Source organism: Artemia franciscana, chromosome 19, assembly GCF_032884065.1.
Source record: "Artemia franciscana chromosome 19, ASM3288406v1, whole genome shotgun sequence".
In the NCBI taxonomy this organism is placed as follows: domain Eukaryota; kingdom Metazoa; phylum Arthropoda; class Branchiopoda; order Anostraca; family Artemiidae; genus Artemia; species Artemia franciscana.
In genome coordinates, this window is record NC_088881.1 from 31,485,405 (window position 1) to 31,513,311 (window position 27,907).

The 27,907-nt window shown below is 35.3% G+C and overlaps 1 protein-coding gene across 1 annotated transcript; it reads right to left on the reverse strand.

Annotated features, from left to right (window-relative positions):
* Positions 1 to 23: 23 nt before the first annotated feature.
* On the reverse strand, positions 24 to 27,865 carry LOC136039558 (uncharacterized). The gene is made up of 2 exons (XM_065723398.1): positions 24,850 to 27,865; positions 24 to 642 (listed from the first exon to the last, which is right to left on the reverse strand). Exons 1-2 carry the CDS (start codon positions 27,832 to 27,834, stop codon positions 391 to 393), a joined length of 3,237 nt encoding a protein of 1,078 aa, XP_065579470.1. The 5' UTR covers positions 27,835 to 27,865; the 3' UTR covers positions 24 to 390.
* Positions 27,866 to 27,907: the final 42 nt, after the last annotated feature.

A 27,907-nucleotide genomic window follows, 5' to 3' on the forward strand; every position in this document is an offset into this window, starting at 1 on the left:
CACAATCAATATTTCATTTCTAATCTTATTTTTAAATTAACGACTAGTCAAATTTTATTTTATATTATTTTATATCTGTAGTGTTTTTGTTGTTGTTTTTTCTTCTTTTTCCTCTTTAATCTTTTATCATTTGTTCAGCCGGGGGTATCTTATCCCTACAGAATCGAAATATTTGTATTTTCTTGTCTGCACTACCCTGACAAAAATCTTCTTTCTTAATTGCATTTTTCCTAATATTCTGAGTATAAAATTAAGGTTTTTCTCTCCCTATTTTCTCCCCCTCCTTCCTACAGTCACTCCAGCTTTGGTTCATATCTCCAACCCTGATGTACATGCATAGTATGTTTAACTTGAGCGTGAGTATAATAATTAAATAAATAATTTAATTTATCATGAGCACAAATTCACAAGAAAGTCGATAGTGGCCTTTTCTCCACTCCCTTTAGCATTAAATGCTTCACATGAATACATGCCACAGTCTTCAATAGTAATATCCCTAATTGATAGCCTGCTCCCCTCAGGAGTGGCAATTACCCTATATCTGTTATCATCAATTAGCAGCTCTTCGCCATTCGATATTACAATTTCGTCTTCTTGCTTGTGATGTATGTCCTTTGACAACATTCTTCTCCAGGAAAATATCTGAAAGATGATAAAATTATTTATTATTTTTTAACGGAAAATAAGCGTTTGATCAAATCTGTATCTTCACGGTTTTTGCTGAATTTCCCTTCGGGGAAATATGGGAGCCAATTTATCTGAATCAACATTTTATGAAATGAAGTTACTTTGTGGTGGATCAGAGACTCATCATGAAGATGAGTCTCTGCTAAATATTTTAAAAAGCGCATCACAATTTAATTTTATTGTCGATAGTACAGAAGAATTTGTCAGTATAAAAACACAAAAAGGTCTGCCGAATAAAACGAAATTAAAGTTGTTTGGCAAAAAAAAGGATTTCAAAAATGTCTTTCTTTCGCCGAGCGAAGATCGGTTCCGTGGTTCTAACAATTAAACCTCGTCTTGATTGAAATCATTCACCTTGCCAGGTTTAGGGTCGGCTTTTAAGGCCGTGATTAAGTGAACTGATGGAACTCGAAAATCCCATGTTAAATTGAAAATTTATATTTAAAAAGTACTCAAGTATTCATTGGCGGAAGATGCCGCTTTTAATATCAGGCCATAGCTTCTTGAAGATGCTACAAAATGTTTGAAAGGATTTTTCTCTATTTCCTCTAATTGCTTAGAAATCTTAGAAAATGTCTAGGTCTTTTTCACAAGTGTACTCGATAAAGGATATTGCTTTTAGAACAAAATCGGTACTATCATGAGCAGAAGACAATAACCTGTAAGATGATTGGAACCATTTTTCGATTTATTTTCCTGTTTTCTAACAGTCCCATAGAATATTTTCAGCTACCTGAAATTTTTACAAGTCGGTTGCCAGAAAGAATCGTTTCAGATCACCGATAATACCCCCAAGAGACCAAAATGACAAGCTGGTATAATCAGTTGCTTGTTAATAGAGTGTGAAATTTCCATAAATTATTTCAACGCAATGAAGAAACCTAGAAATGAGAAATAGTCAGGAGCCTTCAGTAAAGTTGTGCACACAAGGCCGGAATCATGGGGAAAATTAAATCAAAGCGAGGTATACATCTTAAAAGTGTTACCACACATAGACAGCGCCTTTGTAAAAAGTATTTGGAGCTTGGTAGATGTAAATATCCAAAATACCTAATAATGCGGTACGCTGAAGAACTAGACAAGTCAAGAGATTTAGGTCAAGCGACAAACCTTGAGGCGGGGCAGAACCCCGTAGCTTCTTCCCCGTTGCCCTACCGGATCGTGACTGGTGGTAGAAACTTGGATTGCCGATGGATTTTTGATCCTGCATTTTTCGTGCGCGATCTAGAGACTTAAGTTTGGAAGCACAGGTGAGGAGGAAACAACCCGTAAAAATCATAGAACCTTAACGAAATTTACACCACCAGATTCAGCGTATCAGAGAATCCTACTGTAGTTTCAATCTCCTATCTACAATTAAACAAAAAAAACAAAACAAGTTTTTTTAAGTGAAAGTAAGGAGCGACATTAAAACTTTAAACGATCAAAAATTACTCCGTGTATGAAAGGGGCTTTTTCTCTTCAACGCCCCGCTTTTTACGCTAAAGTTTTTTACTGTTTTAAAATGTAGAGTTAAGAGAAAGATTCAAGCTTTAGCGTAAAGAGCGGGGCGTTGAGGTAGAAAAGCCCCTTTCATATACGGGGTAATTTCTGTTCGTTTTAAGTTTTAATGTCGCTCCTTACTTTCAGTTAAAAAAACTTGTTTTTTTTATTTAATCCTAAGTCAAGATTTGATATACAGAAAAAGTTTCTTTTTGTTACTGGCAAATTTATTGGGTCGGGCCGCTGATGTAGCACAAGTCTACCAACAGATGCCAATTCTAATTAATGTAGGAACATTGTTGGGCGAAAGAGAGAGTAGTGGCTTTATTTGAACTGGGATAGTTGTTTAATGTTTAATTTCTGGACGTCTTTGAATTAATGCATGGTTTGATCTTGGCTCTCCACATATAAATAATTAAAACGAAATTTGTATATTAATTTTTTGAGGCTAAATGGCTTTTACACAGTTTTCATCGGAAGATTTTGAGAAAAAAGGAGCGAGGGAGGAGGCCTAGTTGCCCTCCTATTTTTGATTACTTAAAAAGGCAACATTTACTTATTATTTTTACTAACGTCTTCGTAAGTAAAAAATATATGTAACTTACGAATTAAATTACGTAGCGAACTTCAATATTCGTATATTTTTATTGCGTATATGAGGGGGCTCACCCCTCGTTGATACCTCGCTCTTGATACTAAAGCTTAAATTTTGTCCCAATTCCTTAAGAATGACCCCTGAATCACAAAGGCCATAGAATAAATAGTTGAAATTACTAAAAATGCTTTAGCGTAAAGAGCGAGGTATTACGAGGAGGTAGACCCCTCATATGCGTAATAATTTCTGTTCGTTTTAAGTTTTAATGCTGCTTCTCACTTTCAGTAGAAAAAAAACTTTTCATGTTTATTTTTTCATTGTTTTTTTTTAAATAATGCTAGAAAATCCTGCGCCCCCTCCATTGAAAGTCTCTTCCCCCATGAGAAGTTCCTCATGGAAAAATCCTCCCCGGTAACCCTCTCCCCTCAAATATCCCCCCCAAACCAAAAAAATCCCCCTGAAAACGTCTGTACACTTCTTAGTAACCATTACTATATGTACACACAGGTCAAAGATTGTAACTTGCAGCCCCTCCAACGGGGACTGCGGGGGAGTAAGTCGTCCCCAAAGACATAGTTATTGGGTTTTTCGACTATGGTGAATAAAATGGCTATCTCAGAATTTTGATCCGGTAACTTTGGGGAAAAATGACCGTGGGAGGGGGCCTAGGTGCCCTCCAATTTCCCATCACCCCTGGAAAAAAAAACAAATAAACACGCATCCGTGATTTGTCTTCTGGCACAAAATGCGAAATTCCACATTTTTATGGATTGGGGCTTGAAACTTCTACAACAAGGTTCTCTGATACGCTGAATCTGATGGTGTGATTTTCGTTAAGATCGTATGACTTTTAGGGGGTGTTTTCCCCTATTTTCTAAAATTAGACAAATATTTTCAGGCTCGTAATTTTTGATGGGTAAGACTATTCTTGATGAAACTTATATATTTAAATCAGCATTAAAATGCCATTCTTTTGATATAACTATTGGTATCAAAATTCCATTTCTTTAGAGTTTTGGTTACTATTGAGCCTAGTCGCTCCTTACTACAGTTCGTTACCATGAACTGTTTAAAAATGTGGAATTTTGTATTTTTTGTAAGAAGGCAGATCACGGATGCGTGTTTATTTGTTTGTTTTTTTGTTTTTTTTCCAGGGGTGATCGTACCGACCCAGTGGTCTTAGAATGTTGCGATAGGGTTCATTCTAACGAAAATGAAAAGTTCTAGTGCTTTTTTTAAGTGACCAAAAAAATCGGAGGGTGCCTAGGCCCCCGTCGCACGCTAATTATTTTTCCAAAGTCACCGGATCAAAATTCTGAGATAGCCATTTTATTCAGCGTAGTCGAAAATCCTTACAACTATGCCGTTTGGGATGACCTACTCCCCCACAGTCCCAGTGGGAGGGGCTACAAGTTACTAACACTGACCAGTGCTTACATATAGTAATGGTTATTGGGAAGTGTACAGACGTTTTCTGGGGCGTTTTCATTTGGTTGGGGACAGGGGTTGAGAAGAGGGGGATATGTTGGGGGAACTTTTCACGGAGGAATTTGTCATGGGGGAAGAAAATTTCCACGGAGGGAGCGCAGGATTTTCTAGCATTATTTAAAAAAACAATGAAAAAATAAATATGACAAAGTTTTTCAACTGAAAGGAACAGAATATTCCTGTTATTATTTTCTTGTAAATATTAATTCCTGTAAATATTCCATAATAATTTCTGTTAAAAGGAACAGAAATTATTACACATATGAGGGGCTCACCTCCTAATACCTCGCTATTTACGTTAAAGTATTTTTAGAAATTTCAACTATTTATTCTACGGCTTTTGTTATGCAGGGGTCATTCTTAAGAAATTGTGACAAATTTTAAACTTTAGCGTGAAGAGTGAGGTACTGACGAGGGGGTGAAACCCCTCATATATGCAATAAAAATATGAGAATACAGAAGTTTCTTTACGTAAGCTAATTTGTAAGTTGCGTATATCTTTAACTAATAAAATTTATTTTTACTTAAATTTTAAGTGAAAAATTAAAAAATAAATAGAAATTTTTAAAAAAAATTTAAATCTTAAAAATTTTATTTTACTTTAAATGATAAAATTTTATTTTTACCCAGCCAAATATATTACTATTTTTCGGCAGAAACATCTCACCAAAGGAAGCTGTCAATCAAAACCTTTGACAAGACTTGATAATTCGTGCTATTTGAAGTTTTGACAGTCGACGGTCTCTAAAGAATTAAAAAACAGAAGGCTAACCTCACTTCAATTTTGAAGCTCGATGTTTTCAAGTTCACTTAATCACGGCCTTAAGTGACAACCAATTATAGCCATCGAATGACGGATGTCCAATCATAGCTGGCTGTCCAAGAATGACCCACCTACATAAAATACAGCTGACAGGGTGAATGGTCTCAATCACGAAGAGGCCTAATTCTGAAATAGCATTGTGATTTTTTTTCACTTTTTTGGCATTAATCTGCCAAGCTTTATTAATAAAATAGAGAGAACTCGGTCACGTGATCTGTAAAATTACTAAGAGATTTGCAATGTTCCAATTTTCTCTATTCGAAGTTCAGTTTTTATCAATAATTTATGCTTGAATTTCCCTAGGGGAAAATATGAGAAGCAATTTATCTGAATCGACGTTTTATGAAATGAAGCTGCTTTGCGGTGGATTTGGCAAAGGCGAATGACTTCGATTGGATTTTTGAAATCCTATTACAGTTATTCTGAATCAGCAGCGAACTTTTTGCTTATTTTTGATTTTGTCACTAATACCAAGCTTCAAAGTACCAAAGATATCAAATGAAGGACACCCCCTCCCTGGAACCATCTCAGGTTTAATTATAAGTGATTTTTAACATTATTTTATTTTTTATTTTACCTTTGCTTTTGCTGTTTTTTTATTTTACTAAATTATTTACTTTTTTATTGTTTTTAATTTTTACTTTTACTTAGTTTACTTATTATTTATAATTAATATTTTTTATTCTATTCTCATATTATTTTTACTATAATTTGTTTTATTATTTTTATTATTATTATCAAGTCATTAGGAAAGTATCATGTTTTTTGTCCGGATTGCCACTTTGACCCATGAAAATGAGTAATCAAAACAAATTAGGTAAGTATGACAATGATTTTCGTCTATAAAAATTCACGAAAGTAAAACAGTTCAAAATAGGGATGATACCTTTTTATTGACAGTGAATAGATATAAAATTATTTAACTGGATATTTCGAACACACACAGAGTTCATCATCAACAGTAAAACTGATGCAGTTTTACTGCTGATGATGAACACTGTATATGTGTTCGAAATATCCAGTTAAATAATTTTATATCTATTCACTGTCAATAAAGAGGTATCATCCCTATTTTGAACTGTTTTACTTTCGTCATGGAAAGGCAGTGTGGTCTTCGAAGTTATCTATATAAAAATTCAATTATCAATAATATGCTGATTCCTAAAGACAATTGCACCTGAAAAGAATAGCTAAATTTTATAAAAACAGTTTGTTACGATATAATTTTACCTTTCTTTTTTAATGTGTTCCGCTTTTTTCTTTTTTTAATTTGCTGTCTACTACAACCAAAACAGGGACTTATTATAATCCAAAACAAAAAATTAGATTCGAGAGAATTGGAGTTATTCTGAATCAACGCTGTTTTTTTTTTGTTGTTTTTTTTCCCTGATTTTTCTTTTTTAATTTGTTTGCCGAGTTTTAAAGTACCGAAGATTGCAAAATAGAAATATTTTTGTCCCCCTGATTCATCTAAGGTACCTGACTCATCCTATGTCTGAAAACCACGATTGTCTAAGATTTTTACTTTTTTTCAAAATTATGAAGTAATTAGAGCAGTATCATATTTTTGTCAGTGTTGCCACATTGACTCATGAAAATAATAAGCCAAACAATTTGTTAAGTATGACAACACTTTTTATTCGTAAAATTCAACTACTTACAAGATGTTGATTCCCAAGACGATTAGGCTACACCTAAAAAAGAAAGCTAAATCTTATCAAGATATTTGGTACTATATATTTTTAGATGACTTTTTATTGCCCCCTCCCCCCTGTTTCTTTTTTATATTGCATCCGCTACAACCAAAACGAGAACTTGCTATAATCGATACAAAATTCTGAATCATATCAAAACCTGAAGGATATCAAAATAAAAACATTCCCTCCCCCCTGAACCCACCTTGGGTCTTCTCATATTTGAAAATCGCTATTGTATAAGGTGTTTTTTGTCCCCTTTTCAAGATTATGAAGTCATTAGGACAATATCATATTTTTGTTAGTGTTGCCACGTTGATACATGAAAATTATTGGGGGCTTGGTTTTTCCATCCAAAAAATTCCTCCTCGTGAAAAATCTCTCTGCCTCAAACAAAACGTTTTCCCCGCTGAAATGCACCCCTCCCCGCTGAAAAGTTCCCCTTAATAGAAAGTTCTTCCTCGCGCAGAATTGAGCAGCCACAGAGAGAGTACAAAATAGGTCCTACAAAATGTCGATCAGTTGTCCTAAGGGAAAATAAAAGGACCAAATATCCATAATAGTTCTAGGATCGAACTAGCATCCTCCGAAGTTTCTACGACCACGAGAGAGAGGTTAGGGATGAGGAAGGGGCAGTCCCCCTCTTATAAAGAATAAAGTCTGCTCATTTTGGGTTCAATGTTACTCTTCACTTTCATAATAACAGCGTAGATCAGAAATATTCCCGGAAATCAAGAGGGATTATGTATGAATTTCTACCTCCGCCTCCCATCCTTACAACTAATTCTCTAATTATATGAAGGCTGAATGAGGACTAGGATATTTTGGCACTAAAAAGCACCATTTGAGGTATCTGCCCTCTCCCTAACTACAAACAATCCGAGAACCCTACTGTAGAAGTTTAAAGCTCTCATTTACAAATATTTGGAATTGTGTATTTATTGCCTAAGAAAGATTATGGATGCATGTTGTTTGATGTTTTTTTTAGGGATTATCGTGTCGAACAAGGGTCCTGAAGATCGGGAAAGGGATCATTCGAACAAAAATTAAAAGTTTAAGTGACCAAACATAACGGAATGCAACTAGCCCCTTCTCATGCCCCCTTATCCCCCAAAAAACATCCAAATGAAATTTTGAGATAGCTGTGCGGTTCGTCATGATTAAAAGGTCTAATAAATATGCTTTCAGGGATAGCATGACCCTCAACAGTCTCTAGGGAAAGGAATGTAAGTTTTGCAATTTGTCCATTGTTTACAGATAGTAATTGTTATTGGGAAAAATACGGACTTTTTTCCAGAGCAGTTTTCTGCGTCGGGAGGAATTTCCTAAGTAGAAATTCTAGTGGGAGGAACTTTCTCGGAGAAGTTTCTCTGAATTCATTTACAGTTTTTTTTTTTTTTTCGTTTCGGATGCGTGATTTTACATTGAAGAGAATATACAGGGAATTTGCAGGGGGAGATTTTAAGCGGGATCAAATTTTCTGGCGGGATTTTTCATTGTAAAAGTGTGTAATGTCTACAAAAGCGCTGCGTCCACAACACCCTTAGTTTTTTGCCTTTATTTTAACACTTCGTTTAACTTAAGTAATTTGCTTTACAATACAGTTATGTAGTATTAAGGAGGGGCAGTTAGCTATTGTGTAGGGCGAGGGGGGGGTGTTAAGATGCCTAAAAGAGTTCAATGTTTAATTGTCGCAAGAAAAATGCTTTTACAATGATAATTATCCGTCAAAAAAGAATCCCTTCAATTATATATCAGGAGGGGGCCTGAAATCTCAAAATCTAATTAAAGGGTCATCATTTTCTCGGAATTCAAGGTGGATTCCCCGAACTAACCTTTTTATACGGATATTCCCCATGGAGACTAGCAGGAGATAGTGCCCTCTGAGGAACAAGATTACACTAAATGATGTATATAGATTGGAAAATAAGAACTCCTTGTAGTACTTGCTTCACTCCCACCCCTCTCCCCCACATCTGAGGATTGTCCTGGTGTTGCTTACGATATTCCTCCACCTCTCCACCTTTCTGTCGGTAGGAATCTAAATGAAACCTTTAATCCCCCAATGTCATTCCCATCCTTCAATTCTCCTCCTACAAGTATTTAAAGTTTCGCCGAGAGATAGAAAATTTGGGTATGAAAGCACAGTTTTTGAAAATAGAAGTACACTTCCTCCACCTATATAAAAATCGACCGACCCTCCTCCATAATGATTTCAGCAAAATTATACACCACCGTATGTAATTTTATACAGCCTCCAATAAATAAACTTAGTTAAACGAAGCTGAAAATAAATGCACATTTAAACAGTTTATTCTGTACAGACAACATGGATCTTTATGATCAAGTGCTCCACCTTGCGGTCTTTCTGTTACTAAAACTGGAAAGCTCAATGGATAGTTTTTTCAATATTATTTTATCCAAATTTTCAACATTTTTGAGAATAGAAGTACACTTCCCCCACCTATATAAAAATCGACCGACCCTCCTCCATAATGATTTCAGCAAAATTATACACCACCGTATGTAATTTTATACAGCCTCCAATAAATAAACTTAATTACCGAAGCTGAAAATAAATGTACATTTTAACAGTTTATTCTGTGCAGACAACATGGATCTTTATGATCAAGTGCTTCACCTAGCGGTATTCTGTCACTATAACTCGAAAGCTCAACGGATAGTTTTTTTTCAATATTATTTTATCCAAATTTTCAACATTTTTGAGAATAGAAATACACTTCCCCCACCTACACACAAATCCACTGACCCTCATCCGTAATGATTTTAGCAAAATTATAGACCACTGTACGTAATTTCATACAGCCTCAAATAAATAAACTTACTTAAACGAAGCTGAAAATAAATGTACATTTAAACAGGTTATTCTGTGCAGACAACATGGATTCTTATAATCAAGTGCTCCACCTCGTGGTCTTTCTGCCACTAAAACTGGAAAGCTCAACGGATAGATTTTCTATTATTATTTCATCCAAATTTTCAACGTTTTTGAGAATAGAAGTACACTTCCCCCACCTACACACAAATCCACCGACCCTCCTCCGTAATGATTTCTGTAAAATTATAGACCACTGTACGTAATTTTATACCGCCTCAAATAAATAAACTTAGTTAAACGAAGCTGAAAATAAATATATTTTATCAGTTTATTCTGTGCAGACAACATGGATCTTTATGATCAAGTGCTCCACCTCGTGGTCTTTCTGTCACTAAAACTGAAAAGGTCAACGGATAGATTTTCTATTATTATTTTATCCAAATTTTCAACGTTTTTGAGAATAGAAGTACACTTCCCCCACCTACACACAAATCCACCGACCCTCCTCCGTAATGATTTCTGTAAAATTATAGACCACTGTACGTAATTTTATACAGCCTCAAATAAATAAACTTAGTTAAACGAAGCTGAAAATAAATGTACATTTAAACAGTTTATTCTGTGCAGACAACATGGATCTTTATAATCAAGTGCTCCACCTCGCGGTCTTTCTGTCACTAAAACTGGAAAGCTCAACGGATAATTTTTTATTATTATTTTATCCAAATTTTCAACATTTTTGAGAATAGAAGTACACTTCCCCCACCTACACACAAATCCACTGACCCTCATCCGTAATGATTTTAGCAAAATTATAGACCACTGTACGTAATTTTATACAGCCTCAAATGAATAAACTTAGTTAAACGAAGCTGAAAATAAATGTACGAGTTTATTCTGTGCAGACAACATGGATCTTTATGATCAAGTGCTTCACCTCGCGGTATTCTGTCACTATAACTCGAAAGCTCAACGGATAGTTTTTATTATTATTTTATATCAACTGTTCATCTCAGAATTGATGGCTTTATGGCTTTATGGCACCACTTGGGTCAAATTCTTCGTTTTATGCCACAAAATGGCAGAAAATATCACTCTACTAACTACGAGTATTTTGCTATTACTTAAACTGGTGAGTAGAACTTAATTTCTTTCTAATGAACATCCTTGGGTACTGGTGGTTCTGGCCTCTTTTGTGCCTGGGGCAAAATCTTTATTAACACCCTACTTTCTGCTACAAAATTTGCTGGCCAAATTTTAACCAAATTTTCATTTATTAACAAAATTATTTTTAATTTATTAATTAATTAATAACTTATTTTTAATTTGTTATTTAACTTATTTAATTATTTTGGTTGTTTATTGGTTATTAATTTATTAATTATTTTGATTTATACGTTATTGATAAAATTGTAAAGTGATCATAACTGTTAGATTATTTATTTCAAATCTTGTGCCCCTAAAATTTTTCAGCCCAGGCAAGTATCCCCTCTGTCCCTCCCCTAAAACTGCCCCTATCTGGGGGAATATGGGGAGAACTTTCCGGGGGAAACACGTAGTATCAAAATGATAACACTTTTCTTCCTTAGAAATTCAAATATTACTAATATTAATGTTAATTAAAAATATTGATGTTGATTTCCAAAGACTGGTTGGTGCCATCTGTTCTTAGCTAACTTTTCACAGTTTTCACACCCCTTCCTTTTTCAATAATCTGGTGCCCGCTACTACTAAATAACTCTAGTTGGAGGTCTTTATCCATTAAAAGTGCAATTTTTCCTAATTTTTATAGATTTATATGGTTTTTTATATTTCATTTTTAATTTCAGTAATCAGATTTTATTTTCACTGTCGTTGGTACTTAAATAATAGAATTAAACGTTTTAAGAATAAATACGCTTTAAGGAATAAATACACTTTTTAAGAATAGATTTATAGCCAAAGTCAGACCATGGGAATGTGTATTCAAGTCCTATTTCTGCTTGTTCCTTTCTCCGAAACGGAGCAAAAAAGTTGATCAAAATAAATACAATATATAAAAGAAAAGGGAAAAGCAAAGCGAAAACATACGGAAAAAGGCCATGGGCGCGATTTTTGTTAAATTGGTTTTATTAACAATTTTTGAAATGTTATTAATTTGGCAAGCTACTACTACTACTACTAATAATAACTCACTGCAGCACCTAGCCGCCTGAGGCCAACACAGCTGCGCACGCTCCTCCTCCAGCCTAATCTATTCAAGACCTCCCTCTTTACACCCTCCCAGGATGTTCCCATTTGATTTCAATCTTTATTTGTGACATCCTCCCACCCAAGACGAGATCGACCTGCTTTCCGTGTAGCCCCAGACGGTTGGCCAAAAAGGACAATCTTCGGCAATGTGTCTTTCTTCATCCGCAGAACGTGGCCTAGCCACCTCAACCTTTCTTTCATTATAGCCCTAAAAAGCGGGATTGAACCACGTTTTTCTTACAAACTACTGTTTGAAATACGGTCAGTCAGCCGGGTACCTAGAACAATCCGTAGGCAATTTCTCTGGAAAACATCTAGTAAATTTTTGTCCACTTTTCGGAGTGCCCATTCTTCAGAACCTCATGTGACCACTGTCATCACTGTAGCTTCCAAAATTCTAATCTTGGTTTGCAGACTTATCTTTCTATTCTTCCAAAAAAAAAATTTAACTGTGAAAAATCACCCTGAGTCTTAGCTATTCTACTTTTAAAATCTTCACTGCTCCCACCGTCTTTACTAATAATACTACCAAGGTAATTGAAGCTACCTAATCAATCTTTTCTTTACCCAACTTCACCTTTTCATCTTTACTTATTCTTAGTCTTAGTGACCTAGTCTTCTTAACATTAATTTTCAGAACTGTTCTAGTACCCTGAACTCGTAAAACCTTTAAAAATTCATTCATTTTGCTCACAGTTTCATCTAATATGCTTAAATCATCAGAATAATCTAAGTCCAGGAGATCTTTTTCTTCCCATTTGATTCCGTGGTCTCCAATTGCTTTCCTGTGCTCCTTCAGACAAAGTCCATCCAAATGAAAGGGGGATAGAACACAACCCTGCTTAACTCCTGATTTAACATACAAAACCAGTTGCTAACCTCACTTCCTACCTTAACCGCAGCAGTATTATTCTCGTACATAGCACAAATCACTTTATTGTATTTGTCTGGTATACCATATTAGGCTAAGACCTTTGCTAAAGCTCTTCTATCAACAGAATCGAACACTTGCTCATAATCGATAAAACTGAGGACCAAAGGTGTTTGACAACGAAGGCACTTCTCAATTATTAACCTAAGAGTGAAAACTTGGTCGACACATCCTCTACCTTTTCTAAAACCCCACTGTTCTTCTCTTAAAACTTTGTCTACAGCATCTCTCAGTCTAAAAAGTATCACATTACTAAGTAATTTGCTACCTACACAGACCAGACTAATGCCTGGATAATTACGAAACTCACTCTTGTCACCTTTCTTATACAGTGGTTTAATTAAGGTTTTCCTAAAATCCTTAGGTACTTTCCCCTTTTCAAAATCCATATTCATAATCTTCAGTAGCTTATTTCTAACCTCAGAGCCAACATATTTAAGAAACTCATTAATCACACTATCAGCGCCTGGTGTCTTTTTATTTTTTATTCTTTATAGTACTGTCGCTAATTCTTCCTCACAAAACAAATATTCCTTCACATCCAAGGTATCACAAACTTTTTCATTGTCAACTATATCTTTTCCTGCAACTGGTTCTCGGTTTATCATATTTTCAAAATGTTCCGCCCATCTCTCTTTAACTCTTTCCTTATCACTAATTGTAGCCCCTATTTCTATCTTTAACTGGGACTAGTCCAGATTGACTACTCCCTCTCAATTTATTAACATGCCAGTATAATATTTTACTATTATGCCGTCTAGCTGTATCTTCCAGATCCTCAGCAATTTTATCCATGGCCTCTACTTCGCATCTCTTTAGTTCATATTTTAATGCTTTCTCCACTTTCTTTACATTCCTTTACATTCAATTCGGCTCGAACTGCCTCGATCTGTTTGGCACCAGACTCGATATGTCTGGCACAGATCTCGATCTGTCACCTGAATTTTAAAACTGCTAAGATAATTACAATAATTCCCATGTTCATATGTTCCCAGCATCATAATCACTTTTATTATAAGTCAAATAAGGCCACAGAGAATAGTTTTCTAAAACACACATCACAATTTAATGACTAAAAAATATTTATCTCGCCTTTCCCACAACAGGAAAAAACTATAAACTTGAATTTCCCTCCTTTATAAAGTCACCCACAAGATCCTCAAGAACCCAGGGGCCCTGAAGAAACTACTTCTTAAATGAGAAAACTGCTGATACACTGCTAGAACATGTACCACAACCTCCACTACTAGACTTCAGCTGGGGCAGGCATAGTCTGCATCCGAGGCCAGTCGTTTTCACAGCTTAGACTGTGAACTCGATTTATTTTAGGGACACAGTGCGCGGTAGCGATGCTAGCGGCTGGAGACAGGAAACCCGGCAGCACAGCTTAGATAACCAATATTGGTATATAAGCTGCGTATGCAACAAGACAAAATTGCGTTTTTGCCTATGGTGTTGTAGTACAATCTATGCGTCGGAGCGCGGGCTTGGAGGAGACGCCAAGTTCAGAGCTCTGTACCAAAAGCTTCTCATGGGCAAGATAGGAGTTTTCATAACTGTATATTGGTATCTAAGCTGTGGTCTTTTTCTACCCAACACCTTGTTCTCACCTAAAGTTCTCGATTCAGTCACCTGTTTTTATCCACATTTATGCCTGAATCAGCCTCGTGCAAAACAGGGGAGCTAATTTATTGGAATTTAAGAAATAAGCTGTGTTGCGGTGGATTAGAAAAAGTGGGAAATTTTTTTTCGACTCGAGAGAGCTAATTTGCTTTATTATGAATCACTAGGTTTTTTCTGCTTCTTCTTCATTTCTTAATAATGTCTTGAGCTTTCGAAGCGAAATTGACAGGTTTTGGTAACCAAGATGTTTAACTACTAAAAGATTGATTCTTTCCACTTGGCTATTTTCAAAAAGGAGTAGGCGAGGTAAAAAAAAAGAAAGAAAAAAGAACGGTAGGTAGATTTTAAAATCATGTTCTCCCATTTGGTTTTATTTTAGGATAACCTTCATCAAAATGATTACTTTAAGTGTGGATAGCATATAATCTTGCTTAACTCCCAATTCCACACCATCAATACTCTGTCAGAACTCATCGTTTTCATCAAGAAAGCGAAAATACACACTGTAAAAAAAATATTAGCAATCGCCAATTCTGTCTGTCTGTCTGTCTGTCGGTCTGTCTGTCGGTCCCGGTTTTGCTACTTTAGGCACTTCCAGGTAAGCTAGGACGATGAAATTTGGCAAGCGTATCAGGGACCGGACCAGATTTTCATCAAGAAAGCGAAAATACACACTGTAAAAAAATAGTAGCAATCGCCAATTCTGTCTGTCTGTCGGTCTGTCTGTCGGTCTGTCGGTCCCGGTTTTGCTACTTTAGGCACTTCCAGGTAAGCTAGGACGATGAAATTTGGCAAGTGTATCAGGGACCGGACCAGATTTTCATCAAGAAAGCGAAAATACACACTGTAAAAAAATATTAGCAATCGCCAGTTCTGTCTGTCGGTCTGTCTGTCGGTCTGTCGGTCCCGGTTTTGCTACTTTAGGCACTTCCAGGTAAGCTAGGACGATGAAATTTGGCAAGCGTATCAGGGACCGGACCAGATTTTCATCAAGAAAGCGAAAATACATACTGTAAAAAAATATTGTAGTTGCCAATGTCTCTTTGACTCAATTCTTACCTAAATCATATATTAGTAACCTTATAGGCTACTCGGCATAAAATAACAGACTTGCGACATTATGCTAAATGGACATAAATCCACTTCCCTATAGTTTGCAGAAGAAAATACCTTCCACGCAAAGTTGAACGGGTAACACGTACTACAACTTTAACAAAACAAACATAGATTTTTATTGGGCTATTTTGTACCAAACTGATGCCAGTGAGCCCATTAACTTAAACTCGTAAAAATTAAAATTTAGTTGTACCTCTGGGTGACTGCAAAGGTCTAAGAAAACATTTTTGTGGGGTTTCCCCAAGATGACATCCTTTGAATGACAAGATCAAGCACCATATAAAATAAACTGGGCTGCTTCTTCGTTGCTAAACTAAACTAAAATTCTTCTTTGATTCTAGAGTGAGTCTTAACTATCTCCGGTGGAGTGTTTCTTTATCTCTGAAGTAGTCTTCAATGGCTTTTATAGCTTTATGCGGCTTTCACACGAGTACGTAGTTTTCTTGGCTAATTGGATAAGTTAAATTACGCTAAGCATAACGTTTAGCATTGAAACGAGTCATTTTACAATAGGCTACCACAAAAGCCAATTAAACCATCGTAATCATTGTAAAAAATCATCACAGCCATCATAAGCAATGATGGCTCACTGCTTTTGAGCAGACCCATAGCCACTACTATTTTCTTCCCTTAATGATTTGAGATGACGAAGAAGCTTGACGGCGACACTCTCAAGGGAAGACGCAGGTGCATGTTACGTAACAGGGAATGTTTACTTTTGGTTGTTACGTCATATAGAATGTATTCTAAACGAAGCAATTGTTAATAATAGTTTCTTTGATTCTTTAAAAAAAAACTTCAGGGGACCGCCAAATCAGGATTTCTTTGTTTGTTTAGTAATAAGACTTGTTAGAGTCCGTTAGTCCAGCGGGAAGGAAAGTTTTATTAAGATATTTTTCTTCGAGAAGTTTTTCAAGACGTTTTAAGACATTCTAAGACGTTTCTTAAGATATTTTTCTATCAAGACGCTTTTCAAGATGTTTCAAGACATTTCCAAATTTTGTTAAAGACATTTTTCTTCAAGACATTTTTCAAGACGTTCCAAGACATTTTAAGACATTTTTCTTCAAGATGTTTTTCATGATTTCTTCGGTTGTCACGCAATAGGGGAATGTTTAATTATGTTAAGGATGACGGGATCTCGCGTGACATAGACTTCAGGGGCTCGTTGGGAATCCCCACTTGTAAGTGAGGAGGACACATGTGGGGTGTTCTCCACCACACGTAATGACAATGTACAAGTGGTTTGTTACATAATACTTTAAGATAATTTTTTTCTTTGGGATTTCATTTTCCTCCAAGGCGTTTTTTTCAGGGAACCTTTATAATCTAAAGACTTTTGTCCGCATCTTGTATACTGTGTCACACTATGACACCCTCTGGTACTCCCCAAATCATTCCTAAGATACTTTCCAGATATTTTCTCGTTAAAAATTATCTTTAAAATCCAATGGCTAATGATCTCTCAACCCAACCCTCCATGATACACCATGTTAATTCACGCCACCGTGACACACTATGACTGGCCCTCTGGCATCCCCTCATCATTTCCAAGATATTTTGCAGGTATTTTCATGATAAAATCATGCATTAAATCCAACGGCTCGAGTTTTCGCAAACCAACCCTCCGTGATACACCATGTCAATCACGTCACCATACCACACTATGACTGCGCCTTATGGCACCCCTCGTCATTCCTAAAACATTTTCCAGCTATTTTCTAGTTAAAAATCATGCTTTAAAGCCAATGGTTCGTGTATTTGCAAGCCACCCTCAACTTGATACACCACGTCAATTCACGCCTCTGTGTCATACTATGACACCCCCTGGGACACTATTCCCCTCTCATCATTCATAAGACATTTCCAGAATATTTTTTAATGAAGTGGTATCCGTTTCCGCTTCCCCCTGCTTCTGCCCTCCGGTTACAATGGTTCCACCTCCGATTCTGCTGACTTCCACCCCGGTTCAACCACTTCTTGTTCCCGCTACACCCGCTCCGATTCCAATTCCAATCCGGCTCCGTTTTGAACAAATTGGATTAAATTTGATACGGTTTATTCATTGAATTTTCCCAAGGACCAAAAAATTTAACTCTGTAAAAGGAAATAATATGAATAAATACATTTAAAAACAAGTAATCCTTCTTTGAAGATACAACTTTGAGTGGTTCCAGAACCATGTGCCTACAGTTCTCCAACCCTTAAGTGGTAAGGGATTGGGGACCAGGACGTAATTTGTTCCAAAAATAGTGTATGGAACATTTTACAATTTGCAAAAAATATTAACAAAACCAGTGAATTAGCTGACAAATAATTATATACAAGGCAGAAAACTATAACTGAAATAAAAACGCCGAATCATGGTTGCAGCAGGAGCTGCAACTTAGTAAAGAGCGACCACAACCTGTAGTAAACAAAAGTTAAAAGACACGTTTTGAAAAAAAAAACTGCCTAGTGAAAAAAAAATGCCATCTGACACTGACTCCGGAATGGTAACTATTATTTTGGTTCGTCTTAAAAGTAAAAGCTTATTGCAAAAATAGTTTTATGGTGATTTCAAAAAAAAGTCTGAAGCCCCTCAAAAATGGTGTCAGATCAAAATGAAAAGTGTACCATTAGAACCAGCATGGTTCCAATGAAACCTCCTTGAACAACAAGTAAAATTATTTTTTGCATCGGTAGCACTGATATGCCTCCTTTTTTCAGCAGGCCTAGTGGGCTACCAGAGCATCACAGAGAGATGATTAATGGCTCATTTAAAAGCTATTTCTTATATCTACATGCTTTTTGTAAGTTTCGCCATCTGTAAGTGCCATATGGCACTAAAATGGTAGTTTTTGCGCCATTTCTAAAGAGGCAAGCGGGCTACCAAAACATCGTAGACAGATTTTTTCTAGCTCATATAAAAGATATTGCCTATATATACGTTTCCCCCATAAAATACACCATTTGCAGGAGCCAAATGGCAGTAAAAAAAAGACGTGGCGGTATTGATGCCACGTCTCAAGTGGAAAGCTGAGGCTAGTGGGCATCCTGAACTTCTTAGAGAGATGTATAATGGCTCATTTAAAAGCTATTGCTCATATCTACGTGCTTTTAATCAGTTCTACCATCCATAAGTGCCATATAGCACTAAAAGCGGCGCTCCTGGTGCTACTTCTTAAGTGGAAAAGCTTAAAAGTATAAAACGGTACCATTGTAGTAATTATGGTCCAAAACCCTCAACTGGAGATTTAAAACAACCTATCCCGTATACTCCCCCTCCCAGCGCCCTTAGACCGTTTAGTCTCATTAAGTCTCATTAGACCGTTAGGAAAATTCACTATGAGCTCTTTAACATGGACACCCGACATTGAGGCTGGCAAAATGATTTTTAAAATATCGAATATTCTTTAAAGGAAGAAATTCATAGTTCTTCCTTTAATAAATTCAATAATAAATTAAAATTATTCAATAGGAATAAATTCATAATTGAACCTCAAAATTCCAAATGACTATTCCTTGACGTATCCCCTCCCCTCCTCCTGTTCACAAAAGTTGAGCTTCGCCAAATATAGTCTGATGCTCTCACTCTTTATAATATAAGATTTTGTTAACTCAATGTTTTATAATAGCCAATTACAGATGTATTTGCTGAATAAGGTCTATATTTTTTTGGTGATGAGATAGCTCTCCATAGTCTTTGGGAAAAATAAATAGATTAAATTCAATCATCAGTCGCCGTAGTTCAGTTACTAGCGCGTTAGACCTTGAATTCAGACAGGCAAGGGTTCAGTTCCTTAATCAGACATTTTTATTTCAATCATGAATCCGCAAAGGGACAGAATTGACAGTAGTTCTGATTCATGAAAATGTCAAGTGTTGGGTCAATAACTTTTTCAACAGGAGTAGGGCTCTGCCCCCTCCCACTTTTCAACGCCAGAGTCATTTAAAGCTTACTAAGAGCAATGTGCATTAAAACATTCTCTGTTTTCTAACTATAGTACTGAAAAATTCAAAATTATTGAGACTGCCCTGAATTCAATATCATTGAATTTCAGACATTCAGTCTACCTTACTTAATTCTTTCCATTAATCTCGATTAATATGGTAATTTTCTTCTTTTTTTGAATAAAAATCACAATGTCCCAAGTGCTGCCTCTTATCATATATTTTCGCTGTATTCTTGTTACAAACTATTACTATAACTGTTTGTAAAAATAGTTTAATGTACTAATTTTTATGATTTTTCCATCTTATACTTTTAATCTAGACTTCAACCCCTCGGCTATACCATAGTACTGTTATTTTTTTTCCATTTGTACACATTGTAGCGTACAATAAAAGAGCACAAAGCAACATATGGAAACAGAAAAGACACTTTGATAAATTGTCGCATTAGTTTAATCAGAATTATGTATTTAAGTGACAAAAATAAAAAATTATTACCCTACCTGACAAAAAAGGAAATTACTGGTCGTTAGTTGCTATGTACATACCGCACTTTGATAAATTCTGTATTTGAGGCGTTCAATGGCCTAGTGGGTTAAATGAGCTGTTCGTATTTTTTCACGTTTTTTTCACAAGCCTTCATTTATTTTTAGCTTCAAAAAAATGGAACTAATATATAATGAAAGGTGAAACTCTTAATTAAGGGAGAAAAAACTCCTAAATAGTAATTGAAATTTTTATTCATTTAGTGCGAACATTAAGAATTTAATGCTAAATATTTAATATTAAAGGTATATTTCTGCCGACTTAGCTTTTTTCTAAGATTTTTCTCCTGATTTCTTGTATTTAAACTATTGACTTCTGTTATATCAGGATAACAGTTTTAGAAAGTAAATTTTTCACTGGTACCCTCTTCAAATGCAGGCTCTATCTAGTCATCTGAGGCTCCCCGATTACTTTACTGAGGCTCCTGTGCCCCGAATTAGCATTAAGCATCCATTTTTTAGATACTTTTAAATTTTTGGAGCATCGAAATTAGTAACTTTAGTTCCAAAGAGGGCGCAACCCAGGTATAAAAAAACGCTACAAAAGCTGAGTTTTGTTTACCGTGAAAGTAAACAAAAAGATGAAAAGACGCTATATATAAAAAAGGACAAACCCAAAAAAAAAACAGTTCTAATAAACTTAAGGGACTGCTTAGTGGAAACTAAATTCACTTCACTGGAGATTCACTTCTGTTCGCTGGAAAACTTTAACAATGACCAGGGCCGTAACCATGATTTTTTTTTCAGGGGACGTTTTATAAAAGAATTTCTTTAGGGGGAAGGGTTTAAAAATAAAATGTAAAAATACGCATCAAAAATTTATTTATATGCATTTTTGTTACGTTTTTACGAGTCGCACAAATATCTCGGGAGGGCGAGGGTTCAAATCCCCTAACCATCCCCTAGATATGGCCTTGACAATGACGAAACGTTGATTCCGAAATAATGTCTGTATTCCAATTCAACTAAAATACATATTGTAATTGTGAAAATAATTGAGAATTTTGAAATTCAGCCTGAAACCCAACAAAGAACAAAAAGTCGGTTTACTTGCACTAGATCTATAGATATATTTTGTAGAGGCTGAGAAGCAATAATTTTTGTTCGTTTTAAGCTTCAATTTTTCTCTTTACTTCTATCAGGAAAACTGTGTTTTTGTTAATTCCGTGAGAAATATTGTAACTTATTCGCCTACGGATAAGGTTATCCTAACCGCACCTCTAGCCAATAAAATGAATAACTATTAAAACTAAATAACGAAGTATATTTCATCAAACAGTTCGTGGTAACGAACTGTAGTAAGGAGCGACCCGGCTCAATAGTAACCGAAACTCTAAAAAACGGAATTTTAATACCAATAGTTATATCAAAAGAATCTCATTTTAATGCTGATTTTAAATATATAAGTTTCATCAAGTTTAGTTTTACTCATCAAAAGTTGCAAGCCTGAGAAAATTTGCCTTATTTTAGAAAATAGGGGGAAACACCCCCTAAAAGTCAAAAATCTTAACGAAAATCACAACATCAGATTCAGCGTATCAGAAAACCCTGTTGTAGAAGTTTCAAGCTCCTATCTACAAAAATGGGGAATTTTGTATTTTTTTGCCAGAAGACGAGATCACGGATGCGTGTTTATTTGTTTGTTTGTTTTTTTGTTGTTTTTTTTTTCAGGGGTGATTGTATCGACCCAGTGGTCCTAGAATGTCGCGAGAAGGCTCATTCAAATGGAAATTAGAAGTTCTAGTGCGCTTTTTAAGTGACCAAAAATTGGAGGGAACCTAGGCCCCATTTTTTCCCAAAGTCACCGGATCAAAAATTTGAGATAGCCATTCTATTTATCATAGTCGAAAAACCTAATAAATATGTCTATGGGGGCGACTTAATCCCCCACAGTCTCCGGGGGAGGGGCTGCAAGTTAAAAACTTTGACCATTGTTTACATATAGTAAGGGTTATTGCGAAGTGTACAGACGTTTTCAGGGGGACTTTTTGGCGTTGAGGTGGGGGGGTTACGTGGGAGGATCTTTCCTTGGAGGAATCTATCATGAGGGAAGAGAATTTTCATGAAGGGGGCGCAGTATTTTCTAGGAAAACTAGGAAATGAGAAAATAAATAAAAAAAAAAAGTTTTTTTTTTAACTGGAACTAAGGAGCAGCATTAAAACCTGAAACGAATAAAATATATTACGTATGTAAGGGGGTTGGTTTCTCCACTATACCTTGCTCTTTACGCTAAAGTATTTTTAGTAATTTCAACTATTTCTTCTACGGCCTTTGTGATTCAAGGGTTATTCTTAAAGAATTATGAAAAAATTTGAACTTTAGTGTAAAGAGCGATGTATTGATGAGGAGGCGAACCCCCTCATATACGTAATAAAAATATACAAATATAGAAGTTTGTTACGTAAGTTAATTCGTAAGTTACGTATTAAAAAGTTTGTAAAAAAATTAAAAGTTCTAGTTGCATTTTTAAGTAACCAAAACTGGGAGGGCAACTAGGCCTCCTCCCCCACCTCTTTTTTATCAAAACCGTCCGATCAAAACTATTAGAAAGCCATTTAGCCAAAACAAATTAATATACAAATTTCGTTTTAATTATTCATGTGCGGTGAGCCAAAACCAAAACATGTATTAATACAAAAACGTTCAGAAATTTAATTTGAAAAGACAAGTTTTTTTTAACTGTAAGTAAGGAGCGACATTAAAACTTAAAACGGACAGAAATGATTCCGTATATGAATGGGGTTGACCCCTCCACAACACCTCGCTCTTTACGCCAAAGTTTTTTATTGTTTTAAAAAGTAGAAATGTGACAAAGAGTCACACTTTAGCGTAAAAAGTGAGGCGTTGAGGAAGGGACAACCCCTTTCATATAAGCAATAATTTCTGTTCGTTTCAAGTTTTAACGTCGCTCCTTACTTGCAGTTAAAAAAAACTTGTTTTTTTTATTTAATCTTTTTAATAAGGCAGATGATTTGTTATAGTGGTAACCAAGGGGTTACGCACTAAACCTTTACATTTACCCCAAATGGTAAAGACAAGCAAAAGGCTGGCGAGTAGTGGCGAAAAACTAGAAAGAGACTTCAAGGACACATAGAATATTAACAAGTGTTAATTTTGACTGCAAAGGCTGGTTTTTCTTAGCACTTCTAGTTTTGTCTTCTCGTATCGTTTTTTTTTCCACTGGCTGAAGCATTTTCTTATTTTTTTTTTTTAGTTTTATTTTAATGACATTTTATATTTTTATATATTGTACATTCAATTATATTTTATTATATTTTATCTTTAATTATATCATATATATTTATATTTAATTATATTTATGTTTTATATACATTTATATTATTATATTTTATATTATATTTATATTTATATAAATTATATTATATTCATTATTATTATATTATATATACATATTATATTTATGTTATATTTTATATACATTTAATTATATTTTATTTTTTTTAATTATATTATCAAATGACAAAAAAGAGGTAGCTTTTCCCTCGTCCTATACCCAGGAAATTATTTTGAGAATGTGAGTTAAGAAAAAAAACAGGCTGGTTTATACGAAAATAAATGGATATTATGCGACAACTTTCAAAAATTCTAATTCTTATGGGTTCTCCCCGCATGTACATCCTTGACATCATCAAAGCGCAGGCATGAACGAAGAATATATTCGAAGGCTAATGCAAAAACGACATTTATTTGATAAAGAATGGCATACGAAGTTTCCAGAAATTCATTAATTTTATGTTTGGGGGGCCAGGCCCTGACGCTCCCTCACTGTGCAAGTGCTTGTCAAGCCTTATATCAAAGTACTTCCATTGAAGGTGAAAAATAATTTAATCATGGTTGATTAAAATAAAAAAATAATAATAATAAATAAATAATAAATAAAATAATAATAATAATAAATAATAATAATAAAAATAACAATTAAGAAACTAAGAATGAGAATGATTTTCAATCAATTATAAAAAAAAAGCGAAAAGACTTGGCGGATTTTTCGGCAAGGACATTTTTCTGTAAAACTGGCGCTGTCCCACGTATACGTTTTTTTTCGGTGAAATATCATTGGCAGCGCAATAGCGCTGCCTAAGTAAATGTGACGTGGACACAATGTATTATTATTTTGTTTAGACCAGGGCACTTCGTATCGAACGAGTTGTCGTAGAAACTTAGAAAAGGGCTCATTCGATTGAAAATTGAAAGAGCTAGTACCCGTTTTAATTGTCGAAAGTGATTGGAGGGCAACTAACTCCCTTTCCACGCCTACCATTTTCATTCAAGAAAAAATATCAACATTTTGAAGTTAACTACGCAAGACTGAGGAACTGGCTTCGCTTATGCTTTCTCTCAATTAGCTGAAGAGCACCCTCGTTTCTTGGCTCCTTAATTATTTAATATTACTTTTTGTTTTGTTTTTAAACGTCATGTATAGCCAGTATGGTCTTAGAGTGCATTTAAAGTAAATATAAAGTAGAATAAAACATGAAACAAGATGAGTTATTTTAATTGATGTTAGAAAATCGCCGATTTAAAAAAGACTTTAAAAAAGCCTAATTTGGTTAAATTCTCAAAATTTAATCTCCTGCCGGTTTTGTGTATCCTCTGATATTAAAGTAAAGATTTACTTACCACGCCCCTTCGGATGAATTGTATTATAATAATTAATATAGATGAATTATTAAGATGAATTAATTAAGATGAACTAATTAAGATGAATCATATTAATTGATGCTTGAAAATGGTCGATTTGAAAAAGACTGAAAAAAATTCTAGTTTGGTTAAATTCTAAAAATTTTATCTTGTGTCGGTTTTGTGTATCCTCTGATATTAAAGTAAAAATTTACTTACCACGCCACTTCGATCCCAATGCGTGCGGCTTAATGCACAACTTAAGGATATATCCCCTAATAGCTCTGGACAGGAAGAAGCAGTGATACTTATTGTCACATTTCCAACTTTTTCTTCTTTAAACATTTTCATTGACCTCATCGACCTTGATTGACTTCCTACCGGAGTGTATTCTCTCGTGTGTTTAGGTTCAAGGGATGTCACTTTGATTCTTCTTATTCTTTTCTTCAGTAGACGACTCGGCGCTACTGACGTATTTTCTAGTGCTGCTTTCCTACTTCCCTGTCTGTTTCGTGCAGGATTGGATGTGGTGGCAGTTGGTTCTGCTCTAATTTCTGAAAGTGTTGAATTTCCAATTTTTCTTTTCCTTGTATATATACTACGAAATGGTTTCACATTATGTGTATCACTTTTCTGTAAATGTGAGTTGACCTTGAACAACCGACTAGGAGCTACTGGTATATCTGATTCTCTTTCCTGAGTTTCCTGTCTGCTATTATATCTATTTGCAGCAGATTCTGCATTAACTGTTGAAACTGGGTAACTTTCAATTTTCCTTTTCCTATTATAAATATTTCGAAGTGGCTTTTCAAAATTTCCTGAACCGCCTTCAGGTAGTCTGTGATATGAAGCATCTTCGATTATTATTATTGGTTTCTTTGTGATTGAAAAACTAGTTTTTGGATTTAGGTCAAAGGGGTCTTTTTCCGTATTTTCAGATTCGGTTTCCTGTCTTCCAATTACAGGAAAGTACGCACTAGCTGCAGCCTGGGCACTGGCTATAAAAGATGGAGAGTTTTCAATTTTATTTTTTCTACCGTACATATTTTGGAATGATTTTTCGACATTTCTTATATCAATTTCTGCTATATCTGAATTGAAACTATCTTCGACAATTACAGGTTCTGTACTTGAGAGGACCTTACTTGCTGTGGTTGTTACCTCGGGCAGGTCGTTTCTATAATTTTGAACTATCGGTGTATTATTTACATAGACACTATTATTTAATGTATATATCAATTTTTTAAAGTTTTCATTTTCCGACAAATTTTGCGAGTTTTCTTTTTCAGTTTTCTCCGCAGGAGCATGAACCTTACGTTCTGGGTTCTGATTAAGAACGGTTATGTGAACAACCACAGGAGGTTGATTATAACCGTGAGCGTGAGTTTGCGGTTGCTGATTTACGAGTTGCGGGATATATCCTGGCAGCGCTGTGTCACTTTGAAAAGGAGAAGATAAAATATTCACGTCTGGTGTATTTCCTGGTATCACTAATTCAGGCACTAGAGTAGAGACAGGCTGGTTAGATTTCTTCTCTGGAATCCCTTGGTAGTTCATTGGGGTGGTTGCTACAGTTTCTAGTCTTAACACACTTTTTTCTGTTGATTCAAAGTCACTATGAAGTTCAGGGCTTTGTAATGTCACAGCCGGGTCAAAATATTGAGAGTTAATTAAGGGTGGTCTTACTAAGTCAACTGGTAGAGGTTCGTTTGGCGGAATGTAGTGGTGTGAAATTAGAGGTGGTAGAAGAGGTGATTCTTGAAGTATATTTTCTTTTCCATGGGAGGCTTTAATGCTGGTAACCTCAGCTGTTCTGTTAGTAAAAACTCTAGAAATTGGAGTTTCTTGGGTATGTATATTTTCTTGTACCACTTCTGGTGACATAGCTGCCTTCTCTAAAGATAAATTGTATTTCTGAAGGCCTTGATAAAATTTTGCTATGTCTAAAATTTTTTCCGGGATGTAGTGGTATGAAATTAGAGGCTGTTGAATTGAATCACTTATTGAAGGTTCTGCAAATACACCCTCTTTTCCATGGGAGACTTCAACGTTGGTGACTTTAGCGGGAGTTTCTTCAGTATTTATGTTTTCTTGTACTACTTGTTTTTCTGGTAACGAAGCTGTCTTCTCTAACGATAAATTATATTTTTGAAGGATTTCATAAAACTTTGCTATATTTGGAACTGTTTCTTGATTGAATTTGCTTGAAATCAGATTCGGATGAAGAGATGGAATAAACGGGGGAAATTGAGGTACACCCTCTTTGCTATGAGACACTGTGATGTTGGTAACCTTAGCTGTTCCGTTAGTGAACGCTCTTGAGGCTGAAATTTCTTCATCATTCTGTTTTTCTTGTACAACTTGTTTTTCTGTTAACATAGCCGCCTCTGCTATAGATAAATTGTATTTTTGAAGAATGTCATAAAACTTTTCTACCTCTGAGATTGCTCCTTGATTAGAATTGTTTGGAATTAGAGGGTCTGAAAGAAAGTCACTAAAACGGGGATCTTGGAGTACACCCTCTTTTCCATGAGAAACTCCAATGTTGGTTACCTCGGCTGGAGTTTTTTGAGGATATATATTTTCTTGTAACAATTGTTTTTCAGGTAATACTAAAGGCAAATCATATTTTTGAAGAGTTTCATAAAATTTGGCTATCTCCAAAATCGTTTCTGGAGAAGCAGGAATTTCTTCTCCTTCTTTATAAAATGTTGGTGGTTCAATAATCTGAAATGGGGATTGGAATGTCGGAGCTTCCTTATAATATGCTTCGTGTACAATAGGTGCAAAGCCCCCTCTCATAAGTACTGGCTCTTCATGGTGATGATTGAGCGGTTCAGAAGGCTTAAAAATTTTCAATGATTCAGAGGGGTATTGTACTTCAAGTTTTTCATGAGTGTTAAGGGAAGCCCCTTTTTTAAATTGATTAAGATGTACGTCTGGAAAATTAGTTTTTGATATTTTTTGTACATTTTCTCGAAAAAGGGGCTTATCGTAAAGAAATTCGTTTGATTTTCCGTGACTACTTACGCCCTTATTCTTAATTTCATTTTGTTCCGATCTGGGAAATAAAACTCTCCCGCCTCTGTTTTTCAAGTTAGCTCCTTCTGTCTCTCGGAAAAGCTGAGATTCCCCGGGAAAACGAAAAGATGATCCTGAACATACAACTATATGAAAGCACAAACACAACCAAAGTACATCCATATTTTATCCCTAAACTGACTATGGAACGACTGAACTGATTATCGTGGAGAATGGTTAAGTTGGTGTCCCTCAA